The sequence below is a fragment of the Galleria mellonella genome, unplaced genomic scaffold (assembly GCF_026898425.1).
Source record: "Galleria mellonella isolate WM207_F2 unplaced genomic scaffold, CSIRO_AGI_GalMel_v1 utg788, whole genome shotgun sequence".
NCBI lineage: Eukaryota > Metazoa > Arthropoda > Insecta > Lepidoptera > Pyralidae > Galleria > Galleria mellonella.
The window spans coordinates 773,948-801,077 of NW_026442154.1; the positions used below are offsets into that span (position 1 = coordinate 773,948).

Here is a 27,130-nt window from a genome sequence, read left to right on the forward strand (position 1 = left end):
CGAAGGAGGAAGTAAGGATGGATAGTAGCAATAGTTATGACTTAGGTTCTATCCATCCTTAATCCATGGTCCTCGTTCAAATGTCAATATGGCGAAGTATTTAACGTCATTTACGTCACTGTCATTCTTTCAATAGAAGTGTCAGTCGGCAAAGTAAAAAAATTGTCAGTCAGTCAGTCATTCAATCAATTTACTGCTCTCTTATAAAGGAAATATCGACCAAAATTATTTTACAATAATTTACAGAAATTTAGGGCAACTAAACATATATCTATTATATCTGATAAATCATCCACTGTCAGTTATTAGCTACCATTGTCCTGATATTCAATTACAAATAATATAAATGGCAAGGACTCAGTTTACAATTGGACATTCGTAAACATCATAATAATTGGTTAGTTCTTACGTTCGGAGTTAAAATTTGCGTAGATCATTACGTCATGGCCGTTTACTACGTCGAGAATACCGGCTGGGTCGCCAAATATGTGTAATTAAGTGGTAACGACTGCGACAGTGCGAATGATTCACTACGAGGTTAATTGTTGCTTTACTTATGTGCCTACATAGTTGTGAGTGCACGTAACGAGGATTCGCCTTTGCCGGGCGTTGACTTATCTGATAGGAATCCGGTAAAGTGAGTAATAGATGAGATGATCGAGAGCGTTTCGCGTCGTGCCTTCAGTAGTTCAAGCGGCACATACAACGTGCGTGCTTCGGAGCTTGCGAGGGAACGTAAGCTCAACATATTCAATGTCACAGTGCAATTCTTGGACGAGACCCAGCATTCGTTTCAAATCGAGGTGAGCTCTTTGAACTTTATTGTATGACTGCTTTTGCTTTCAAATTGTTTAAAAAAAAAAAAATTTAAATATAGAACCATAACCCTGAAATGAGCATAGATATCTCATATAATTAACCTCCATTAACTTGTTTGATAATACAGTAGGTCAATAAGTCTCTTCAATATAATTTTTAATATATTCATTTATAGATTATTAAAATTTTTAAGACTATTTTGTTAAAATTCATTTCTGTAAAGAATATTACAACTTTTTTAAGTGAATACCCTTACTACTGTTCACTTTACCCAATTTTGATTCTTGAGGATTACCTATTTGATAAATATAAGGATGGTTGTGCTATAGATTAAGTTGCATTGTCAAATATATAGTGCATAATTTACATTCAGCGAATAATAGTCTCTCTAAAGCTTATTTTTAATACATAAAATAGTAACTCTGTAAATAAACTTTACCTCTTTGTTATTTATTTAATTGGTTCTGGGTTTCTATAAATATTCCTGATTATTGTTGTGTATTAAATGCTATTTCATTCTCTTTGGTATTAACATATTTTTATGAGAATGTGCAATATACACAATTTAACATAGAAGGTTACTTCATGTGTATTGCCATTAAACTCTTAGGGGGAGAAATGGATTATTACTAATGGGGTTTAATAGCCCTATTGCTAGCAATATATCATATATTATTTCAACCTCCATGTGGATCCCCTGGAAACCATCATGGTTAATTCTTGTGAAATTTGTCATGATGGGCCAACTGATTTGATTTTATCCTCACCTATTCTATATCACTGGTGCTCCTGTAGCATGTACACAGGTGAGGTTACCATTCCATTCTCATCCATTAAAACTCATAAGTTATTTTGTCATTATTTGTGACATACTAGTTAGTGGTTTACTTTTATATGCAACATGTAATGACTAGAAATCGTAAAAGATGATGATTTAAATAAACTTGTAAATATTTTAATAAATTGTTTTTATTTTTTTCCAAGCATGGCAAACACTTTTGTATAGTCTACCTCTGATAGCTGTTGTTGTAAATCATTATTGTATGTTCATTACATTGCACACATACAAAAGAGTAATAAATGCAAAAACAGTATATCTTAAACATTTTGTCTGTCTATCTGTACATTTCCAGCATTACACAAAAACTACTATAGAAGTGCTCTTTTTTATTGATTTTCCTACTTCTAAAATCTATGTGTATGGAATAGCAGGCAAAAATCTATTATTATATTAAAATAAATAAATAAATATTTTATGATACAGTACACATATACTGTAATAAAAATTTAAAAACCAATTTATATTTCATTTTGTTCAATTTATATTTCAAATCAACAAATGTTTATTTATATGAATAATGTGTGAGGAATGAATAACCATGATAATGCACTCTTAAATTGGAAATTACAAATTTCCTGTTATTAGTTTAGCACTTACTTACTTATATGGAAATGTTTTTGTTTTGAAGGCTGTAGTAAATCATTGAAATGCTTTAATTATTTGTCTATTCATGAGGTATACTGTTTAATTGTTCTTCTTCTATTTCTTCTTTCTCTTGGCTATTATCCCAGTTTATTTAGGTTCTGTCCTCCTAGTAGTTCTGTCCCATACTGTTAAATTGTTACTTTATAGTAATTGTAAAAATACAAGTATTTATTTATGACTCATGACCAGGACTATATGCCTGGGATATACACTTACGCATTTATAATATTAATGAAGGATTTACTTTAGCAAATAAACTGCAATAATAACATATATATATATATATATATATATATATATATATTGATTGTTCTTTTCCATCCCATTTCCATTTACTAATACTATACTTCTTAAAACATTACCAAAAGCCAAACTTGACAGACTGACTTTCAAGCAATCCCTATGAGGCTGGCATAGTCACTCCGATGTACTAAAGTCTCAACAAAAATTTGATTAAAAAAAAAGCCGGTTGGCAACCCGTCTGCCATGCATGCTAACTACTGATCAACCCCCCCCCCCCTATGGGGGAGGTTATGTTCAGCAATGGACAGTTAACGGATGATATAACAACAACAATTAATATTATACACATATATTTTATTTTCTAACTGTGTGGTCCCTGCATAGAATAAACCAACCCTTCCTATTCCGTGGGTGTTGTGAGAGCCAACTAAGGAGGGTGAGGGATGGGCAGCAGCATGCCTCTTAAAACATCTCTACAGGCTGACTGTGGTTGTCAACCTGCCTGCCAAGTGTGGCAACTACTGGCAAAACCCCCTGAGGAGGAGGCTTATGTTCAGTTTAACAATAGACAGTTACAGGCTTATATGATGATGATGATGATGATGATAATGATGATATTTTCTTTTATACGCTTATTGGAACTGCAAGAGGTCTCATTAAGTTACATATTTTTATCTCCCGACACTTTGTTGGAATAAGCCCTGTGGAGGAGGTAACATATTGTGTAATTTTGATAATTTTTATTTATTTTCAGAAAAAAGCCAAGGGAAGTGTCCTTTTAGAACAAGTATACCAACATCTGGAACTGGTTGAAAAAGACTACTTTGGATTGCAATTCACTGAGAATGGTTCACCACCCAATGCTACAAACACTGAGATAACGGTAAACTTTTTTTTAATACTATTATGTTTGTAAACAAGCATACGGCGCGTCTGATGATAAACTGCTTTATAAACCAGAGAGAGACTTTGTACAAAAGTCGATTGCTTGGGTACCTCTGTCCCATTCGTGTTTCAACCGTGAAGCAGTTGTGTTTACATGGCTGTGTTTCGGTTTGAAGGATGGGATATAGCGTGAATTTACTGGGTACAGAGGAATAACACCTGAATCCTCAGGAATGGCAACGCATCGGAGGTATCATGGGCGAAACAGTATACTCTGTTATGTCCATGGTACTGCTCATGTCTATAGGCGACGGTTACCACTTTACATCAGGTGGGCTGTCAGCTTGTTTGCCATTCTAAGTTGTATAAAAAAAAACTATGAATATACTTTGAATGATATGGTTTATAAATAACTGTGTTGTAAAGTAAAAAACAAAAAGTAAAATACATTTGAAATAAGAATCTCTTTTTTTTTTTTAAGTGACTTGATAAATGACAGTAATCAGAAATATGATATCATTTTAATATAAGTATCAATATTAGTTTTGTCGTAAAATCACTAGTTGGCAAGCAACCCTTATCTTACCTATATCTTTATTGTATAGAATAGTAAATATATGAATTGTCAGACAAGAAATGAAATGACCCGATAACTAATACCACAATTAATTTTTAATCGCAAATAGATAACAGAACTGGCTGTATCGATGACGACATTTCCACTTATTGTTAATCATCAGTGACTCACAGGTTTACTCTTTAATAGTATCTTGAAAAGCATGTTTAAGGGTATAGTTTATCTAAACACATGGCACGATTTCTTTTAATTTTCTCATTGTAATCGTAAAATTCTATGAAATGAATTTACTGGGTACAGAGGAATAAAACCTGAGTCCTCAGGAATGGCAACGCATGGGGAGTAACATGGGCGAAACAGTATATTCTGTTATGTCCATGGTACTGCTCATGTCTATAGGCGACGATTACCACTTTCCATCAGGTTGGCCGTCAGCTTGTATACCATTCTAAGTTGTATAAAAAAAAAGTTGATGACGATGAAAATGCTTCGTTCATGATAACGTAACGATATCGTGGACGAGCACGGTAGACCGTCTGTACTTGCGTATAATAAGTGCGAACTCTTACGTGAAATGTACCGTGGTATTGTGAATTGACCTTTATAACTTTGGATCCTTTAAACGTTGCGCGAAAAAGTATTTAGCAACAAGTCATAGTGCGACCCATTTGATTGACTGTATTCATGTTCATGCTCACGACGGTGTAGTCACATGTTTTTTTTTAATGGGTGACAATGGAATGGTAACCCCACTCGTACTATCGGTATACACCGGTAGGGGCACCAGTGGAAGATGATAGGGGAGGATGAAGCAGGTCAGATAGCCCACCGTGACGAATTCAATAAGAATTGTTCACGATGGTTTCCAGGGGGAACCACGTGGAGGTCGACCTAATAGGGTATATTGCTAACAATAGAGGTGTCTGTTCAAAATTGACCTTTTTACATACAATGACATTTGTAGTTTTTTTATAAAAAAGAAAATTGATAAAACAATTGATATAGAACAAAAAATAGATAATATACTTCAAGTCAACAGACGGTGATTTTATTTTACAACTAATATAATAAATAATATAATTAAATACTAAGAACCAGCACATATTACAAACAGTGTCAATCTCCATTCCTAACAATCCCTTTCCCCCCAAGTTTGTAGTCACATGTTGTGCTATTATAAAAAAAAAAGTAATAATTAAAAGCAGACGATTTTCCCTAGAAACTGCAGTTGGGATTCTTTAAAAAAGATATATTAAAGTTTCTTCAGGGTCGGCGATACACACGTGACACCCCTACTAATACAGGCGTCCATAGGCTACAGTAATCGTTTACCATCAGACGGGTTATATTCTTATTTCCTAAAAAAACGTATAAAAAAGACGGCTTACAATGACATAAACTCATTAGTATTATAATTATTAATATTAACAACATTTGCTTTACTTAACTACCCCCCCCCCCCCCCTCTCGACTTCTCCATCCGTTAGACACGCCAATACATAAAAGTTTATTAGGAACAATTTTATTACAGCGTTGGTTAGACGGCAGCAAATCTGTCAAGAAGCAAGTTGGCACCAACGCTCAATTCTGGCTAGCAGTACGTTTCTATCCCCCCGAGCCGTCCAGACTAGCTGAGGAGTACACGCGTTACCTCTTGTGTTTGCAACTTAGGAAGCTACTGCTGGACGGGACAATGGCTGCTCCGAAAAGCACCGCTTTGCTGTTAGCATCATTTACTGTTCAAGGTATTTAATTTTTTTTTTCTTTATATAATGTGGTTCACGAATTTTTATTCTATTTATATTAATGGTAACTGTCCTCGCAACTTCGCCTGTTATTGTATAAAAATATTTTTTACGCCATCTATTGTTAAGTGTAGTCACTACTTTATTTGGTAGTAAATGGCTTTTTTTTAATGGATGATAATGGAATGGTAACCCCGCCTGCGCTATCGGTATACGCTGGCGGAGCACCAGTGAGCGATGATATGTGAGGATGAAGCAGGTCAGCTAGCCCATCGTGACGAATCTAACAATAAATCAATCACGATGGTTTCCAAGGGGAACCACGAGGACGTCGACCTGACAGGGTATATTGCTAGCAATGGGGCTACTGATCCCCATTACTAACAATCCCTTTTCCCCCCTTAGTAGATGGCTTTGAAGAATATAATTTAACCCCATCAAGGGGTAATTTTTTAAACATTTTAAAGTGTATTATATCAATTCATATTAAACTTAAATCATTAAAAACTTAAAAATTCTTTGAATCTACATTATCATGTTATATTATTAAATATATATTTCTGTAATTATTTACGCTATTACGCTTTTGTAATGTACAAAGATAAAGCACTCATGTTAGCATACACTGAGTGATATTACACATGGCAATGTGCTTATCAAATATTTGCAATTTACCCACATTATCCATTATTTGTATTTTATGATGTCATCTTAGGATCGGCGAATACATGTTTCTCTTTTGCATAGCATAAAATTTGTATGCTTTTTTTTTTAATGGATGACATAGATATAGTACACTCGCCTGCGTTAACTGTATACGCTGGCGGGGTCCTAATAAGTGATGATAAAAAGTCAGGTCAGTTAGTCCATCGTGATGAATATACCTCGAAATTCGACATGATAGTTTCCAGGGGGGAACAAAGGGAGATCGACCTAACAGGGTATATTGCTAGCAATGGAGCTGATAGTCCAGTATCCGCATTACTAACAGTCCCTTCCCCCCAATTCGACTGATAGAATATCCCTGTCTCACTCGTGTTATGTCTTATATGACTAGTCTTTTGTTTAGGTTTTGAATATGGCAGTGAAATTACAGAATAGGGAGCCATAATATCTTAGTCCTCAGGCTAATGACAGAGTATACAAAATTTGTTTTTCAACATGGTTGTCACATTTTAAATTTCGAAAGAGACATGCTTTAATTTGCCAACTATAGAAAAAGGAGATTATTGTCATCTATTATTTATATTCTTTACTGAGTTTATTAAGTAGTTATAAAACACTAGCTTTTACCCGCGACTAAGTTCGCGTGACTGGGATAAAAAGGAGTCCACAGACTCCTTCATCCTTGTCTATCTCAAATAGGTTCAGGCTACGATAGGGCTGATGTACCTGAAGAAAGGAAAACCTTTAAAACTAAAAAAAAATTTATGTATATATGTATATACCAAATTTTATAATAATCGGTTAATTCAGATCCGGTTTTCCAGAGGGAGACTTTGTACAAAAGTCGTTTGCTTGGGCACCTCTGTCCCATTTGTATTTCAACCGTAAAGCAGTTGTGTTTGCATGGCTGTGTGTCGGTTTGAAGGGTGGGATATGACGTGAATTTACAGGGTATAGAGGAATAACACCCGAGTCCTCAGGAATGGCAACGCATGGGGGGGTATCATGGACGAAACAGTATACTCTGTTATGTCCATGGCACTGCTCATGTCTATAGACGACGGTTACCACTTTCCATCAGGTGGGCCGTCAGCTTGTTTGCCATTCTAAGTTGTATAAAAAAAAAATCCGTTCAAGTGCTATAATGTAACAAACGGACTTTCTTACACATTTATAATATTAGTAAAGATAAAATACATAAACTAATAATTTATTATTTTTATAGCGGAACTAGGCGATTACAACGTATCAGAGCATCCACCGAATTACCTATCAGAAATGTGTCTATTGCCGAAGCAGACGGCGGAAGACGAACGTAAAATACGCGAACTCCACAAGTTGCATAAAGGGCAAGCGCCCGCGGACGCTGAGGCTAACTTCTTGGAACATGCGAAGCGATTGGATTGTTACGGTGTCGAATCACACCCGGCTAAGGTTGGTACCTCTACTACTCTACTATTATTACAACTAGCGATCCGACTCGACTTCGCACGAGTTGGATTTTTTGAGAAGTAGCAAATTTACGAAAATGCATCTAATATATAAAATTCTCGTGTCACGGTGTTTGTTACCAAACTCCTCCGAAACGGCTTTACCGATTTTCATGAAAATTTGTGTGCATATTAGGTAGGTCTGAGAATCGGTCAACATCTATTTTTTATACCCCATAATGATAAGGGTGACCCTAAAAATTTTGTTTTTAATGTTTTGACAAAATTTTGTATTTTTATTTTAATATGATTTAGTATTGAAAAATACATACAACTTAAATTTTTTACCCTTTTACGATCAACCCTTGTTTTTTTTTTTGTAATCGCAATTTTTATATTCCGTTATAGGGTTACAAGATGGCAGTCGAATATTCAATAATTGTAGTACGATATATTTTCATGTATAGTTCTAGAAATAATTTATATGGTAAAACAACGTTTACCGAGTCAGCTAGTATAATTAAAAAAGTCTCAGTCAATTTGACTGATCGGTTAATTTATAGGATTTTATATGTGATTCTTTAGATTGGTGTAACTTTCTTATTTTATAAACCAGTTGAAATAACACAAACACTGATTGTTAAGTGGATCAAACCACAACGCATTAGTGAAAACCGCATTTCGGTTAAACCATTTCTGAGATTAGCGTCCACAAACGTACTGACAAACAGATAAATATTCTAAAAATAATTATGTTGTGTTCTATTGCGTTCATAAAACCCCGTTATAATATTTTTTCTTATATATCTTCAATGTATGTATATCAATAATTACTAGTACCGCATTCGAGTATTCTGACACTTCCCTATGGTTGACTGGGAGAGAATGCTTTTAGCATTAAGTCCGCCATGTACACATATTTGTACTAACGAATAAATAAATAAATGTACGGACCAGTTACGATTTTAATATATGTATTGATTGCGTCATCTATTTTCTTTTATACCGCGAAGCTTGCAAACAAGCATACAGCCTGTCTGATTGTAAACGGTCACTGTAGCCTATGGACGCCTGCAACACTAGACATGTCACGTGCGCTAGACCCTTTTTAATTGAAGCTTATACTATGATAATGGATAATTCATAAACATATTAAAATACCATTTTTTTATAATATTTATCTTCTCTTGTGGGGTAGACAGAGAAAACTTTGTTTTCACGAAGTATAATAACGCTAGTATTTTGTTCAACAAAAAAAAAAAAACATAAATAATAATATAGTGGCAAAATCTTTGATTTGAAACCAAATTACCGAATACCGATTTGGATGATTCTTTTATAGGATCAATCTGAAAGTATATTCTTTGATTTTCCAAATGGTTACTTCGAAACTACACCATTTATAAAAATTATGAAGTTCTGAAATGACTGACATAAAAAAAAATACAATCGAATAGAGAATCCCTCTTTTTTTAAGTCGGATGAAAATGTAATGTAATTCGCAAACTATTCATGCGTCTATATAATCTATTAATGCAATGATTTATTGATATGTCAATTGCAAACGGCACAGTGATAGCGCCCGGACATAATAGTGGCGCCGATTTCGTTTGAAAGTAGACTTATCTATAGTTTAGTTTGAGGTTAATTGTTGCTATCTCGGCGAGATGTCGTTTTTGTCTCGCCAAACAATATGAGAGTGTATGTAAATATTTAAATAACATTTGCGTAATGTTATATTAATGAAAATTTTCCTGATATACTTAGTCGTAGTGTTGATTATAATTTGTAAGGAGAATTGTAAATATTATATTTGTATATAATCTATACTTATAATAAATCTGTAGAGAGGTCAATTCTGTACATGAAATATACTTCCAAAGTAACTATCAGGGAGTGATTAGTGATCGATACTGATGCCAAAAATGCAATCAGTAAAAATTTTTGTTTGTCTGTCTGTCTGTATATTCGTTATAGAAACAAAAAACTACTCGACGTATTTTAACGAAACTTGGTACAATTATTGTTCATACTCCTGGGCAGGTTATAGTATACGTTTCATTACGCTACGATCAATAGGAGCAGAGCAGTGAAGGGAAATATTGGGAAAACGGAAGAAGTTACTCCATTTTTAAGCTTCCGTCGCGTGTGCAGCCTTAATGGCCACTTTTTAAAATATAAAAATGTCCACCCGTGCGAAGCCGGGACGGGCCGCTAGTTTATTGACATAGCAATATGCAACACGCACAATCAGACAAAAACACTGAAAAATTTGCTAAATACACAGAGCTCTCTATAGAAAAAAAAATTCCAATGGCGGGTTCATGCGGTCAAAACAATACCAATAGTTTTATCTACAACTGGTGTGATCTCAAAAACCTTACAAGTTTCAATACCTTATATATACAACCATTCACATGTATACTTCTTCAAAAAGCAGCAGTTTTAAATACAGGTCGCTTAGTTTGTAAGTTTCTATCATTGAACTGACACTCCAAAAAGACTTGTTTTCGGCCCGCGTCTAAAACTACCTCTTAAAGACAGATATAAAAAAATAATTAAGAAAAAAAAAACAACACGCGTAACATACCTTATTCTGGCCAAATATTATAGATATACATAAAAACGAATTTAAATTTAAATATAATCTATTTCCACAAAACTTTTTACTAAAAAATGTTTTGTTATTAATCGTTTTATTATTATTTTTTTCAGGATTATCATGGCAAAGACATATTTATTGGCGTAACGTCAATAGGTATAGTGGTCTTTCAGAATAACATAAGGGTGAACACATTCTCTTGGAGTAAGATCGTCAAGATCTCATTCAAGAAGAAACAGTTCTTCATACAACTAAAGAGGGAACCGGTAAGTTGTATAACTGTAACTATACAATGGTTACTAAGTGCTCTAGATACTTCAGATACACGAGAGAGACAGATATACTTATACAAGTAAATAGATAAATAAAAAAATGCCTTTTATACAGTCTTCCTTTAGTAAAAAAAAATAATTATCAGTGTTAATATTATATTTCAGTCGGAATCGTACGACACGGTGCTGGGGTTCAACATGCGTTCGGGGCGCGCGGCGAAGGCGCTGTGGCGCTGCAGCGTGGAGCGGCACGGGTTCTTCCGGCTGCGCGCGCCGCGCCGGCGCCCGCTGCTGGGCGCGCTGGGCGCGCTGGCGGGGCTGGGCGCGCCGCGCGTGCCGCGCACCGAGACGCAGGCGCTGCACGACGCGCGCCGCTCGCGCTCCTCCAACACGAGCTTCGTCAGGTGAGCGCGCCGCGCCGTCTTAGCAACCATCACCCGCCTGCGCTAGCGGCACACGCTGGCGGGGCTGGCGCACCGAGACGCAGGCGCTGCACGACGCGCGCCGCTCGCGCTCCTCCAACACGAGCTTCGTCAGGTGAGCGCGCCGCGCCGTCTTAGCAACCATCACCCGCCTGCGCTAGCGGCACACGCTGGCGGGGCTGGCGCACCGAGACGCAGGCGCTGCACGACGCGCGCCGCTCGCGCTCCTGCGTCTTAGCAACCATCACCCCGCCTGCGCTAGCGGCACACGCTGGCGGGGCACCAGTGCTAGGTGACAGGTGAGGATGAAAGCAGGTCTGTTAGCCAATCGTGATGATTACACCTGGGATTAAGCATGATGATTTCCAGGGGGAACTACGTGGAGGTATACCTTATAACGTATATTACTAGCAGTGGGACTGGTAATGTACATTACTAACAATTAATCCGTCCGATCATTGTGTGCCATATCTGTTAAGACCGAGACTACTATCCTTAGTCTATACTTTGTGCAGACGCAGCAGCTCGCGAGTACGCGAACGGTCGGAGGGCGCGAACGGCGCGAACAGCGTGAACGGCGCGAACGGCGCGGGCGGCGCAGCGTCGCCGGGCGCGGCGCTGGCGTTGCGCGGCGCACGCGTCACGGGCTGCGCCGAGCCGCCGCCGCGCGCCGCCTGGACGCACGACGCCGCCGCCAACGACGACGAGTCAGTATGATATTTATTTATTCAAAATAAATTAGGGCAACTTTCGACGCTTGAATGTGCGACACTTGAGAGAGCGCGCGCGCGTGCGTGCGTGCGTGCATGAATACGTGCGTAAAAATATTTATTTTTCTTCATAAGCAGAGTATGTTTCACTGATCAGTAGTGACACAGATTTGAAGACTTCCGTCACAAATTTCAGGAGTAGGACTATGAATCCAATTTGTCGCTCGAACTGACAATCCTATGTAGAATGATGACAAGCCAGTATTCTACTTTTTGTAGACTATTTGAAGTGATTAAAAATACAGGCAATTGCCGTGTCGTTCCAGCATAGAATCGACCATCCATTTTTTCCCGTAGGTGACGTAAAAGGCAACTAAAGAAACTTAGTAGTCGAGGAATGGACAACTGTGTTCCTCTTAAAACATCAAAAGCCTAACTGCGGTTGCCAAACCGCCTATCAACCGTGGCAACCACTGGCAATACCCTCCTTATGGAAAAGTCCTATATTCAGCGATGGGCAGTTAACAGCTGATATGGTGATGAGAAATACAGGCAAGATGGACTCAATAAATGATATATAGTTGATTTTATTTTTACACTCTCTTTCCTTCTTAGTAAAACTCTTGCACAAAACATATGCGTGTGGACAATGGGAATAACGTGGATGGAAAGGTTAAATGTATGCAGATAAGAGAATAATGTGGATGGGGGAGGTATAGGTAATTTTATTTTTTTAATGTAATTTTTTTTTACTTGATACAGCGACGGCGGCTTCCTCGAGCGGGCGCTACGTGTGCCATTATCGTATGTGGACGAGTCGGAGTCGTCGGAGGGCGGGTCCGGGGCGGGGGTGTGCGAGGCGGAGGGCGGCGGCGGGGCGGGGCCGGAGGAGGCGGGCGGCGAGGGCGGGGACGAGGTGTGCGTGCGGCTGGCGGCGGGGCCCGACGGCCGGTTCGGGTTCAACGTCCGCGGCGGCGGCGGGGCGCCCGTGCTCGTGTCCAGGGTGGCGCCGCGCCGCCCGCAGCTACAAGAGGGAGACCAGGTTAGGATTTTTTTTTTATTATAGACAAGGACAATTTTTTTTTTTTTTTTTTTTTTTTTTTTTTTATTATAGAAAGGAACGCCGGGCATACATATCGACGATTAACCATCACCCGCGACTTCGCGTGATTTAATTATCTTTGCTGACTAAGAGAAAAATAAGCTATAACCGTGTCCAGGATCTATCACTATACTAAAATTCGTCATAACAGATTCAGCAGTTTAGAGGTGAAAACGTAACAAATTCACTTACGCATTTATAGTATTAATTAAGGATTTACTTCAGCAAATAAACTGTAATAAAAACATATATATGTAAGTTGGCCAAACTGTCATAGTTTATCAACAAATAATAATTATTCAATTTATTACCAGATAGTATAGCAGTAGACTTTGTTTCTATGAGTCGCAACATGATTATTAATTGTAAAAGGCGGCAAATATTAATTTTTAACCGGAGTCTGGTCTAACCGGAACTGACTAGGTCACTGGTTACAAATACAAAATGGAATCTTTAAAATCTAATTCCAATGCTTGGCTACAGCACCTTTTACACTATATTTTATACTAGTGAGTATATATACTGTAAATCTAACTGTAATGTGTTACAGCTAGATTTACAGTATATTTTTTATTTTTATATATTGATATTTTGATAGAACTTAATCCCTATGGCTGTGATGATAACATCTGTAGATTAACTTTTTTTTTTACAAATTAATGCATATTATGAACTAGATTTCAAATTGTTATACCTTATATTAATACTTGAATGTGATTGTGAAAAAGACTCCATTTTACGCGCTTAGCCCCTCACTTGAGCCATTGTGCGTATTAGTCGTGGCTAGTACAGCCAACCTAGCTCCGCCCAGAAGCGCAGAAGCTTCCTGAGTTCTTCACAGGCCTCACGGAGCGACCTCACCATTCCGAGGATTTCTAAACGTTGATGGGCCACAGCCTCACATTCTAGGATTACGTGAGCAGCCGTTTCTTCGGCGTCGAAACAGCCTTGACATAGAGAGCTGTCTGTGGCTCCTATTGTGTATAGATGTTTGTTTAATGGACACAATATTAATACTTATTTTACTATATACAGGTAATATCAATAAACGGCACTGATGTGGACGACTTGACTCATGAGCAAGTTGTCCAACTTATCAGGAACACGAGAGGCATCCTCACATTAGTTGTTAAGCCGAATGGTGAGTTCTCAAACTGTTTATTAGTACCTATCTTTTATCTACTATCTGCAACTTTTAAATGAACAATATGAAGTTTTTAATATATTCAGGACTATGTTAGTTTTTTATAAATTACTTAAAGTGACAATAACCCATACTACACTACAATACTTAAAGATTTTTTGAGTTAGTTTTATTAGATTACTGGATTTTACATTTATTTAATTTCATTATATATAATAGTTTATATATTTCTATATAAGATGTTACTATCTTAGGTATATTCTGACAGGGTTGCAATAATTAAAGAAAATGTAAAAAAATCAAAATCTTTAATATTTTTCTGAAAACTAAGTGAAATGGATTCGGTTTGAAGGGTGGGATATGGCGTGAATTTACAGGGTACAGAGTTCTCAGAAATGGCAATGCATGGGGGGTATCATGGGCGAAACAGTATACTTATGTCCATGGTACTGCTCATGTCTATGGACGACGGTTAACAAGTTCCATCAGGTGGGCCGTCAGCTTGTTTGCCATTCTAAGTTGTATAAAAAAAATGGAATATAACAAGTTGTTATCCTTAGAACCTGTTTGGGTACCATGCATTGCATATAAAATAATTAATTACCTATATACCGATACTTTAAATATTCAGTAAAGCTGTATGGACATAGTCTCTTCGCCTTTATCTGTAGTATAAAAATAAAAAAGTAATCAACGTATATAATTTGTCAGCGGTGTACGAGCCCGAAGATGGTGGTCTCGAGGAGCCAGCTGTATGCTTCGTGCCGCTCGCGGCCGACGCTGGACAACTCGAGGGCGATGCGTTACAACAGTCCATGTTATTGTTGGGTGAGTATTGAAAACTATGTAAGTTGAATGACCGTCATTCTAATTCCATTTTTCTAAATCTATCCATTTTATAATTATTATTTCAGCCGTTAACTGTCCACTGCTGAACACAGGCCTTACCCAAATAGGTTTTGTCACGTTTAACAGGCGGATTGACAACCACAGTTAGGCTTTAGAGATATTTAAAGAGGGACGCTGCTGCCCATCTCTCGCCCTCCCTTGTCTCTTACGACATCTACGGGAAAGGAAGGGGTGGCCCATTCTATGCCGGAACTACACGGCGATTACCTCTAATAAATGAAGACAATAGGTTGCATCGTTAGATATTTTTCATTATATACATTCAAACCTTCAAGAAAAGATTATATTATTTCTTTGGCAACACACACTCAACGCAGCTGTGGATTGTTAGATGTTCGAATGGGTCAGAGGTGACCTATATGACTTTAGGTATTTCATTAATATATTCATGCATTTAGAACCGTTATATTTAATTCATTGGTCTGCAAACAATCTCACTTGTATATGTTGATATTTTCTTATCTTTTTGACTACTGTTTTATATGTATTTTTTTGTGTGTATTTTTTTTATTATTGTTTTAAAACTAGGTAGCCGTCTGTGAAATCACTATGTGGCTTGCACAGAATAACAGCGCTATGGCAGTAAATAAACTGTCATGGCATAATGCTGAGTGCTGACCATGTCAACAACTCGATTAGTTCTAAAGCAAATTAATATTATTGTCTTTGTTTTGTTTTATTTTCTTAATGAAATTAGTTGCCAATACAGCTTTTTTTATTCTTTCTTTCAACACAACTGCAAGTAGTTGTATAGGAAGTGTGTAGTCTAATTTTTTTTTTTATAATCTCTAATATTTTATTGTTTCTCTAGGCGATGGCTTGGCGAGTGGAGCGGCGCTCAAACAATACGAAACGTTACTGCGGCGGCTGCCGGACGAGCCGTCCCTTGTCTCTAAATTACCGCACAATCTTAACAAGAACAGATACAGAGATATAGCGCCGTGTAAGTATATGGACCTGAATAAAATGTATGTCACAGATTACATACAATTACTGCAACTGTTAATTGTATGGGGATTATACCTTGGAAATGGAGAATTCGAGAGAGGAGTAGCGACTGCCTTCTTGTCTTCTTCCTCTTTAATACATGACGTCACCTGACCATTTTTTTTTTATAAAAAAACTACCCATTTCTAAAAACATTCAATATTAATGTTGGTGAATGCAAGAACACTGTTTGATAATTATCGTTAAAGAAAAGTTTACTTACCGATAGCGGAAAGTGACCTGTTTAGTACTATGCAGAGATTTTTTCTATTAGTTCTGGATTGCGTAAATGACAGAGCGATCCGTCCTCTATCCTATTGGGTACGGACGACGGGTCGGCTCGAAATATGGCCTATGTAGAGATTATAGGCGTATTTATTTTTTGAGAAGTAACTAAATTAATATTCTTACAGACGATTCGACCCGCGTGGTCCTGCAAAACGGACCAACCGGCGACTACATCAATGCGTCATACATCAACATGGAAATACCCAACTCGGATCTCGTACTCACGTACATCGCCACGCAAGGTAAGTTAACAATACGCTCTATGTAATTTTTTTTTTATACAACTTGGAATGATAAACAAGCTGACGGTCCACCTGATGGAAAGTGGTAACCGTCGCCTATAGATATGAGCAGTACCATGGACATAACAGAGTATACCGTTTCGCCCATGATACCCCCCATGCGTTGCCATTCCTGAGGACTCAAAATCGCAATTTCGCAATTTTTTTGTTTATTAAATGTGTTTAGTTTTAGATTTATTTCAAGACATTATTTTATTTACTGTATATTGAACATTACAGCTTAAGTTACCTTCTATTCCAGGACCACTAGCATCAACAGTTGGTGACTTCTGGCAAATGGTGTGGGAGAGTGAAAGCAGCCTTATAGTAATGTTGACAGTGTTGGCTGAAAGAGGACGCGCCAAGTGTCACCAATATTGGCCCAAAGTTGGCACATCGCTTAAGGCGACCAATACACTCACAGTAAATACGAACAGTGAACAAAACTTGGGGCATTATACAAGAAGAGAAATGACTCTAAAGGTTAGTGAAATGAAATAAAATGTCATATATTTTTTATGTATTATATATTTGCGGCGTGGTGAGTCGCGTTGTTACGCTCCCTATAATATGGCATGGCTGTGTTTCGGTTTGAAGGGTGGGATATGCGTGAATTTACTGGGTACAGAGGAATAACACCTGAGTCCTCAGGAATAGCAACGCATGGGGGTATCATGGGCGACAACAGTATACTCTGTTATGTCCATGGTACTGCTCATGTCTTTAGGCGACGGTTACCATTTTACATCAGGTGGACCGTCAGCTTGTTTGCCATTCTAAGTTGTATAAAAAAAATGAACATACTAGTCGTTGTTTCGATGTTGTCGTATAGGACGCGGGCGGTGGCACCCGCGCTGTCACTCAGCTGCAGTACACGGCGTGGCCGGACCACGGTGTGCCCGAAGATTCAACCGCCTTCATAGCTTTCACAGCCCTCTGCGCACATCTGCGGACACATCGAGCTGGTATGTACACTTTTTATACACTACTAGTTATTTATTTTTTATTATTTATTATTTATTTATTTACCTTATAATTACCTTAATTATATATACATGGTGCATAAAACAACTTATGACATATTTTTTATGGTGATGGCAATACAAATACGATGTACAAAAACTCTTATAGTAATAAGGGGAAAGTGTTCACCACTAATTATTGGCCGTCCCCACAAGAAGGATGGAGGGGTTGCCAGTAGTTTTCACGCTTGGCAAGCGAGTTGGCAACTGCAAACTTTAGGCTTTGATGAAGTTTTAAGAGAGACCCTTCTTTGCATAATGGTTGAAATTTCGATCATAACATTGAATGCCCAAAAACCAAATGCCAAAATGCCCAAATAAAAGAACAAGTTCACTTTAAGTTGATCATGTCTGGGTACCATTTTAATGTCCATTGTAGAAAAAAAAAACGAAAGTTTCCTTTAATTTTGAACATGAATTATATTACCTTGATTTATTTCACCAATAAAAAAAAAAAAGATATTTAATATATATTTTAATTACTATTTACATAACTATCACAATTTTATTTTATTTATTTATTTAAGGAACACCAACAGCATATTGCATTATAACACATATAATAAACATTAAATATAATACAATATTGATGCACATGCCTATTATATGTATTCACAGCATTCACTTTATCATAATTATACAGTACGATAAAATGAAGTAACAATTATAATGAATCAAATAACACTAGACTACAAATATTTTAAAAGTTGCGTTAATTAGTTATAAAAATAAACATGTAACCCAAGTTGTGAGCAATGTCAGAAAATACTACATTCATGTAATTAATTATAATATTTTTATTTCATGCTTTCACCATATCGCTTTGTAATATGACGTTGCATAGCAATAACCGATATCGCTAATACGTTTAACAAAAGCTAACTGCACGATAATTTCTATAACTCCAGTAATACCGACAGTGGTTGAGGAGTCGAACGGCGAGGAGAGGCTGCTGGACCCTCCCATGATCGTGCACTGCTCGGCGGGCGTGGGCCGCACCGGGGCCCTCATACTGGCTGAGACGGCCATCGAACTGCTTTCACGCAGACAACCGCTGTACCCCCTCGATTTAGTACGCGCCATGAGAACCCAACGACCCATGTGTATACAAAATGCGGTAAGTTGTATTTTTTTTTAGTGGATGATAATGGAATGGCAACCCCGCCTGTGCTATCGGTATACGCTGGCGGGGTACCAGGGAGGGACGATAAGTGAAGATGAAACAGGTCAGTTAGCTAATCGTGACAAATTCACCAATGGATCGGCCACGATGATTTCCAGAGGGAACCGCAAGGTCGGCCTTATAGGGTCGGACCTTATTGCTAGTAATAGAGTTGCTAACTCCCATTACTAACAATCCCTTTTCCCCCCTGTATTTTATATTTGTTTATAGCTGTGTTCGTTCGCGTGAATCAGTATATAAAATATCCTATTTTTTGTTAGGATTAAAGCATAGGTAACATGGATACCGATTCAATATCTATATGTTGAGTTCCTCTGGACATTTATGAGGTCATTTCAATATCGTCCATATTGGTTGGATATCTGTTTTCGAATATGTTAAAAGTTGGCTGTCTAATATAATGTTTTCGAAAACAAACTTTTAATATATGTATTCGTTATTTGACCAGAGTATATAGATATTGTAAGTAAAATATATAGATATTGCTATATATTACCTATCCTAGTTAGGATAATAATAATAATAATAATAAAAAACTCTATTGCGCACAGTAGAGATGTGTACAAGGAGTATTTATACAGAATGTGCATATACAAATGGCGGCCTTATCGCTAAAAGCAAACTCTTACAGACAACCTGGCATAAAGAATGGATAAGTACAGAGAGAAAGGTAGATAAAGGATGTGGCTTTTCCTTGTACCAAATACAATTATTTATATTGTTACCAGAGGGAGACTTATTACAAAAGTCGATTGCTTGGGTACCTCTGTCCCATTTGTGTTTCAACCGTGAAGCAGTTGTGTTTGCATGGCTGTGTTTCGGTTTGAAGGGTGGGATATGGCGTGAATTTACTGGGCACAGAGGAATAATACCTGAGTACTCAGGAGTGGCAACGTATGAGGGGTATCATGAGCGAAACAGTATACTCTGTTATGTCCATGGTACTGCTCATGTCTATAGGCGTCGGTTACTACTTTCCATCATGTGGGCCGTCAGCTTGTTTGCCATTCTAAGTTGTATAAAAAAAAACCGAATTGAGAATAGGAGATTTTGAAATTGGTAGAAAATAGATTTTTTTTTACCAAATGATAAAAACTTTATCCTTATAACTTGATATTATTGTGTGGCATTTATTTATGTTTATATTTTATATATTTATCAAATGATTATTTTAAACCTTTGAGTGCTGACGAGCGCTATCGCGCTCGTGCGCATTGCAACTAAAAGTGCCACAAGCGTCATAGCGCTCGTGAAATCAGTCGCTGTTTAGCTTCCTGTAAAAAAAAATATCAAAATTGGATAATTTTTGAAGGAGATACAGTTTTTTTACAGACAAGGGTAAATGACATCAACACGACAAAGATTTCTTTAGCATTTTTAAGTAGATATGAGTAAAAATCAATGGCACTAAAAGGGTTAATCAAAAGATAGTCTTTTGTCCCAAATACGAGCCTCGAAAGTTTTTGAATACAAAGAAAGCCTTGTAACTAGAGGGCACCACCCTCACTTTATTAGTAGCGATACAACTATAATGTATACTTTTCCTTACAGAGCCAATATAAGTTCGTATGTGAAAGTATACAGACTGCGTACGCACGGGGGCTGACCAAAGCACCGTCAGAAAATGGCGGCGATTGATCTCACCTTCGTCTAAGATCTTGCCAACCATATGATAATACATACTGGCCGCATGGAAGCCGGTGACCAAAGTGAACTGAAGAAAGAATAATATCAGGAACCAATAAATTTGAAAAAAGAGTGTTTTTTGTTTGTTTATGGTATGTTAACAGCATTTTGTAGTTTTTTTTTAATAAGAACGGATTAAGAAGGTTGTAACTAAATTAAAATTCGTGACGATTTCTGTCTCAACGTCATCGCTAAGTGTGAGCGGTAGCATATCATTAGCTGCTCCGATTATTGTGTAAGCGAGATGGAAGACACGTAAAAGATTACGTGAAAGTGAGTTCACATTCCAATCTCCAATTTGTAATAATCTTCTTGAAACCAATTCATCGAATAGGAGGCTAAATTCTTCTCGAATAAACGACTCCAAAACATATCATGTTTTATATTACATTTACCTTCAATTATTTATTTTAGATGTAGTATTAGTGTTAGTGTTCTGTGATTATGTTTATAAGTTTTATGTAGTGTGTAATAGTGAAATCTTGCCTTTCTAACGAATTTAATACCCATTTTTACATAGTAACATGTAACATGGTAATTTATTTTTCTTAACATTGTACCTATCTATAACTTCTTAATCTGTGCCATTCTGTATTTGAAAATAATTGTACATTTTATTTAGAGATACAAAAGTGTCAAATAATTGTTGACTTTGTAATTTTTTTTAACTCGCAATATTATAAACATATATGTAGGTATTACTCTTTCTAAAAAGAATCTACTAGAAACGTGAACAAACGAGTCTTAATCCGACCATAAACAAGTCTAACGATGTCCAAACGAAATTGATTAGTTGTTTGAAATATTTGCTTTCTTTAATAAATTAATTACACTCTTTACTCATTGATTAAAAAAATTTACGTACGTTTGACAGATTAAATATGATCAAAATATGAGTTCTTAGTTGAATTTAGACTTGTTTTGTTTACCTTTCTATTAGATACTACTTAAATTTGTTTTATATATCATTTTGAAACATTTATATATCAAATTAATAAAATATAAATAAAGTGTTCTTTACAATTAAGAATATGGGACCTAACTATACTAGCATAATACGTAAGTACATAACACTTGTAGTGTGTAAGAGAGTACTTCTGTATTTTATGATAAATTCCTGTTTGGTCCTTTAATGAGGCAAGTCCGCCTAACTACTCAGTTTCTAGAAAGATTGTTTACTTTATTGAAACAATTAATTATTGGCTTGTCATTTGGCGAAATTCAAATCATCTAATATGAAGTGAAATGAGAAAAACGACCATAGAGATGGATTTTTTTAGACATTTTTATAAATGAAATTAATCTATTTTCTATTGTAATGATTTTTTTTTTATTTGAAAGACAGTAATAAAATACTATTATAAGTTAAATACGAGTAATCATTATATCGATAGTTACAATATAAAGACCATCATACACGGTGTAGATAATATTTTATAATTAAATATCTGCAGATACCGTAATATCCACAGATATTGTTAGATACAAAATGCATGTAAGGATAACATCTGCAGATAAATCCAGATTCAACTTTTTAATGATCGTGATTATTACAGATACACGTGTTATCTGCATTGTTTATGGGGTTCTTAATGTTAAACTTTATCCATACGTAAAAAGTTTTCTAATTATACTGTGCCTATTATCAGGAATGATACTGCCATTAATTAAAGTATTTTAACCACAATCGTGGACAAAACATGCGATTACTCGAAAAATCTAGTTTATAGATAATTGCACTTTTAGCATCTTATCAAAAAAATAAGTTCGACTGTTTGAACCGAAGAATACTGACGAGTTATTATGATGTTTACTTACAATTAGTAATGAAACAATTTCTAAAATTAAATATTTTTTTGAGTTAATTGCCTTCGCACACGAATGCAATATAATTCGCACAATACAAGATTTGCCAAATTGTATTACAAGATGCATTTTGTGTTGTACGATTACTTGGACGCGGCGACTCGTGTTTGAAGACTCTTATAATTAGACATGGGTAATATCGATACCGCTTCAATATCTATGTATTGAGTTTCTCTGGATATTGCTGTAAAAAAAAAATGTTCCCCCTTTCACCAATATCAGTCGGATATCTATATTAATTTCGATCGAAGCCTTCATTTTGATATTATATATTGGATAACTGATATTTAATATATCCGTTGGCTCAATATATATATATTGTTACTACAATATATAGGTATTGCTATATATTACACACGTCTACTTACAATTCTAAGTTCCAAGATACATTTTCCACGCTGCGTCTAGTCCATATTTTTGAGCTCAAATGTCTAAATAAATTTATCCTTATTTCCTTTTCATTGCATTATGAAGCCGGATTCAATTCGAATGTTGTAACGTTCCATAAAAACATATATTCCAATACTTTCCTTTTGCGTCTTATATTTTTCCTCGTCATATATTTTTTTTTTTATTAATTTTCCTGCAAAAGGTAAACTGCGATCACGTGATCCATTTGGTGTGAAATGTTAATAAAATATTTTTATAAGGAAAGTCGTTCAGTTAAACGAAAAGTTAAGACTATTAGTGGATTTTGTATTAATGTACCTAATCATTTATTATATTGATTTTTAAAATAATTTCATATTTGTGTGTTTACTACTTAAAATTAGTAACTTTAAATATGATAAAATAATAAATTATTTTTAGGAACAAACTATGACGAAATAGCGATTATAATATTTTGGTCTAAAATTGTATTGCTCCTTGGATATGTTATTCAGTATTTCTTTTAGCCGATGCTTTATGATTGAAAGCTAGATAAATAATAAGTTGTTTTATTTGATTTTTCACTTAATTTGTAACCTATATTTTATTATTATGTTTTGTAACATAGCGTTTTGACTAGAAGTAATCCTAATATGTCAGACGTAGCTAGTTTCATAGTGGAAAATGAATCTTCCATTTCTGTACAAATAGATGTAATAAATGAAATAATATATTTTTCTGTTTAGAACAAAAATGACTAGGTACTATTATTTATTTTCTACTAACCATTAACACTTGAGAGAAAAATAAATCGAATTGAATTCAAATAAAGTTTCTATAAATTTTAATAGGCTTGTTTTTATTAATCTATTTTCCCATTACTTTTCACCTCATTGTATGTAACTAGTAAAACAGGAAACTTAATTTGCTATGTTATTTTTTTTTAATATTTCTAGATGTTTTTACGACTATTCGAACCAAAAAATAATAATATAATATTTAAGCTGACTGGTTAAAAATTAAATAATATATCATAGATTCTTCTGCCATATTTATAGGGAACTAGGCGTAGGTTTGATTTGGAATTGATAGGTTTGTAAAAAAAAAAATTAAGCCATTGACCTGGAGGACATGAAGAGAAGGTAACATATCTATTTTTTTTTTATGCAACTGGAAATGACAATCTATTGACTCGTCTGGTAGAAAGTGGTAACCGTCGCCCATAGAGATAAACAGACTACAGACAGAATACTCTGTTTTGTCTATGCCTATCTTTAACGAATAAAAACAGAATGGTAACCCCTGCGTGTAGTATTATCTGTGCCCCTGCGTTATTGTATGGCTAGGTGGGTACCAGTGAGGAATGACAAGTATGAAGTTGACGAATTGACCAGGAATTAATCACAACAGTTGAGAGTGTACTTTTTTTTTTATACAACTTAGAATGGCAAACAAGCTGACGGCCCACTTGATGGAAAGTGGTAACCGTCGCCTATAGACATAAGCAGTACCATGGACATAATAGAAGATACTGTTTCGCCCATGATACCCCCATGCGTTGTCATTCCTGAGGACTCAGGTGTTATTCCTCCGTACCCAGTAAATTCACGCCATATCCCATCCTTCCAACCGAAACACAGCTATGCAAACACAACTGCTTCACGGTTGAAACATGAATGGGACAGAGGTACCCAAGCAATAGACTTTTGTACAAAGTCTCCCTCTGGTAAATTAATAGGCAAGTAAATACGTATAGGTAAATATATTTTAGTGGCACGTGGTAACTACTGGCAAAACCCCCCAACGGGGAGGCCTATGTTCATCAGTGGACAGTAAAGGCTGATATGATGATTTCTAAAATATACTTACGAAATGACACTTAAATTCAGAAGCGAACCCTTAAGAGTATTTATTAAGAGTCTGAGATATTATTTTCTAAATTTATCTCTAAATTATTCTAATTTTAAAGTTATTGACTGAGATTTAAAAGTACGGCGGAATCTATTTTAACAATTTTTGTGTTTTTTGTACGTCATCAAATTGTTACGCAATACCTTCGGTAATTCTGACGGATTTAAATAAATGTCTTCCCGTGGGTGTCGTAATAGGCGACTAAGAGAGGCCGAGGGATGGACAGCAGCGTCCCTCTTAAAACATCTCCAAAGCCTAACTGCGTTTGCCAATCTGCCTGCCAAGCGTGGCAACTGGCAAAACCTCTAAAGAGGAAGGCTTATACTCCGCAGTGAACACTTGAAGGCTGATATGATGATGGTGATGATGAAATATTGTTGTGTGTGTAAACATATAACTTTGGCAGAATAGCGGTTTAACATAGCTTCGTCAAGGTCTTGACTTCGGAAGGTCACAGATTCGATTCCCGTATAATACAAAATTTTAATTCATTGGTGCAGTCTATTTTTATTCTATTATTAGCTTTCAAATTTTAGAATGCAATATTTCAATAATTCTGATTTGTACTGTAAAATGAGTAAGCTGTTGATTAATTACTTGTATAAAAAATAAGTATAAATATATAAATTTCACCGTGTGGTCCCGGCATAGAATGAGCCACCCCTTTCTTTCCAGTGGGTGTCGTACGAGGCGACTTAGAGAGCTTAATAGTCAAGGCATGGGCAGAAGAATCCCTTTACAACATCACCAAAATAAATAAATGTAGTTGCCAAGCATGACTACTACTTACAAATCGCTCTTATGGAGAAAGCTTATGTTAGACAGTTAAAGGCTGATAATAGATGTATTAAAAAAGTATTTCTATCATATGTCTAATATTGTCAGTACAAGTTTTGCTTAGTTTGATGAAGCTGTATAATGCCTAAGGATATAATTTATTTAATATACCTAAAGAACAACACAAAAAATTGCTGCGTGAACGACATTCCGATTATTATAGGTAGGCCTTCAAAATTAAATCGTAATCATAATTTTTATAAAGAAAATGTAAATTCTACATGGATTTAAAGGTAAATGCCTGTTTTAAGTACTTTTATGAATACATAAGTACCTACTTTCAAAGGTTAAAAATCCAATATGAATTCGCCTAAATCACAAGGGTCGTGGTGGTAAACACCCTTCGCAGTTCACGGCCCATTAGCCCTTTATAATTTGGGCCTTCAAGTCTTAAACATTTTACATACAAATGGGCCGCTAACTGAATTTAGTAACACATACCCGGTGATTTTATTGAAAATGTCCACGAAATTTATTGTCCTACTAAGGTATTTCGTTCCGATGTCACTTTGTATATTTCTGATGACATTATCTTTGGGAAGGGAGTTTTAGTGACGGGGACAGAAACACAATAACTGGAATGTACCTTGTCATGTCGACTTCCACACGGTCTTCCTTGAAGTCATCGTAATCAATTACTGATACTTCATCCGTATTCTGATATAACGATTGAACTGATCTAATTTCATTTTCAGTATAATATTATATTGAGAATGAAATGCCTGCATTAAATAGACCGTTCTTTCTTATCTCGTGCGTGTCGTAAGAGGTGACTAAGGGGATTTAAGGGATGGGCAGCACTACCCCTCTTAAAATAACACCAAAGCCTAACTGCGCTTGGAATTACTGGAAAAATTTAAACTTTTGGCTTATGTTCAATAGTGGACAGTTAACGGCTGATGTACCATTATTTTATTATGTTATTCTATTCTTATTAATTTGCACGGTAACTCAATTTTATCTACAAAACTATCAAGTTTTAAGCACTCAGAATAATCCCTCTGTAACAAATCAAAAGAGTCGTAGAGTATTGCAAAATTAGAAAAAAGATCTATATTTATTTGGCTCTTTTCCATATTCAAATAATCACACGAACTGTAAGCAGAAAAGTTCACCACTAATGATGATCCAGATAATAACTATCATGAATCATACTGTATTGTAATCATTTCTGTTGACTTTACTAAAGTCTCAAATTCGAAGATGCCTTGACTAGTTTCGAAATCGGCAGGAGTCTTTATTAAAAAAAAAACAAAATTAGTCGGGCATCCCCTAAATAAAAACTCACGTTTTAACTATTCACGTAAAGCCATAAACAATTACAATCATCATCATCATCTCAGCCATCATCTGTCCACTACTAAACATAGGTCTCCCCATAGATTGCTATAAAGAACAGTCTTGAGCCATCTGCGTCCACTGACCCTGCAATGCATTTGAGGTCGTTGCTTCATCTAGTGAGGAATCGTTTCACACTGTGTTTGCCCGTACAGGTTCGCCACTCAAGAAAATTTCTTCCCCATCGATTGTCGGTTCGAGCTATGTGATCAGCCCATTGCCACTTCAGCTTGCTTATTCTTCATATTATATCATCATATTATAATTATATATATAATCACAATACAAGTGAATATTATACAAAAGTAGTAAGGAAAAAGTAGACGATTAATTACGATCGAGTGCCATTA

The 27,130-nt window shown here is 36.0% G+C and overlaps 1 protein-coding gene across 2 annotated transcripts; it reads left to right on the top strand.

Moving 5' to 3' along the window:
• The first annotated feature begins 179 nt into the window (after nt 1-179).
• Nucleotides 180-23,542, top strand: LOC113520822 (tyrosine-protein phosphatase non-receptor type 4). Of its 2 annotated transcripts, none has more exons than XM_052901674.1 (16): nt 180-803; nt 3,303-3,431; nt 5,542-5,755; nt 7,647-7,855; nt 10,567-10,719; nt 10,891-11,129; nt 11,663-11,854; nt 12,620-12,899; nt 13,995-14,100; nt 14,815-14,931; nt 15,824-15,955; nt 16,413-16,529; nt 16,831-17,051; nt 17,401-17,533; nt 18,499-18,707; nt 20,325-23,542. In XM_052901674.1, the coding sequence occupies exons 1-16, from the start codon at nt 654-656 to the stop codon at nt 20,409-20,411; spliced, it is 2,688 nt and encodes an 895-aa protein (XP_052757634.1). In that variant the 5' UTR covers nt 180-653; the 3' UTR covers nt 20,412-23,542. The 2 variants fall into 2 exon arrangements, with proteins under 2 accessions (XP_052757634.1, XP_052757635.1); XM_052901675.1 differs by having other exon boundaries at nt 18,511-18,707.
• The last annotated feature ends 3,588 nt before the right edge of the window (nt 23,543-27,130 follow it).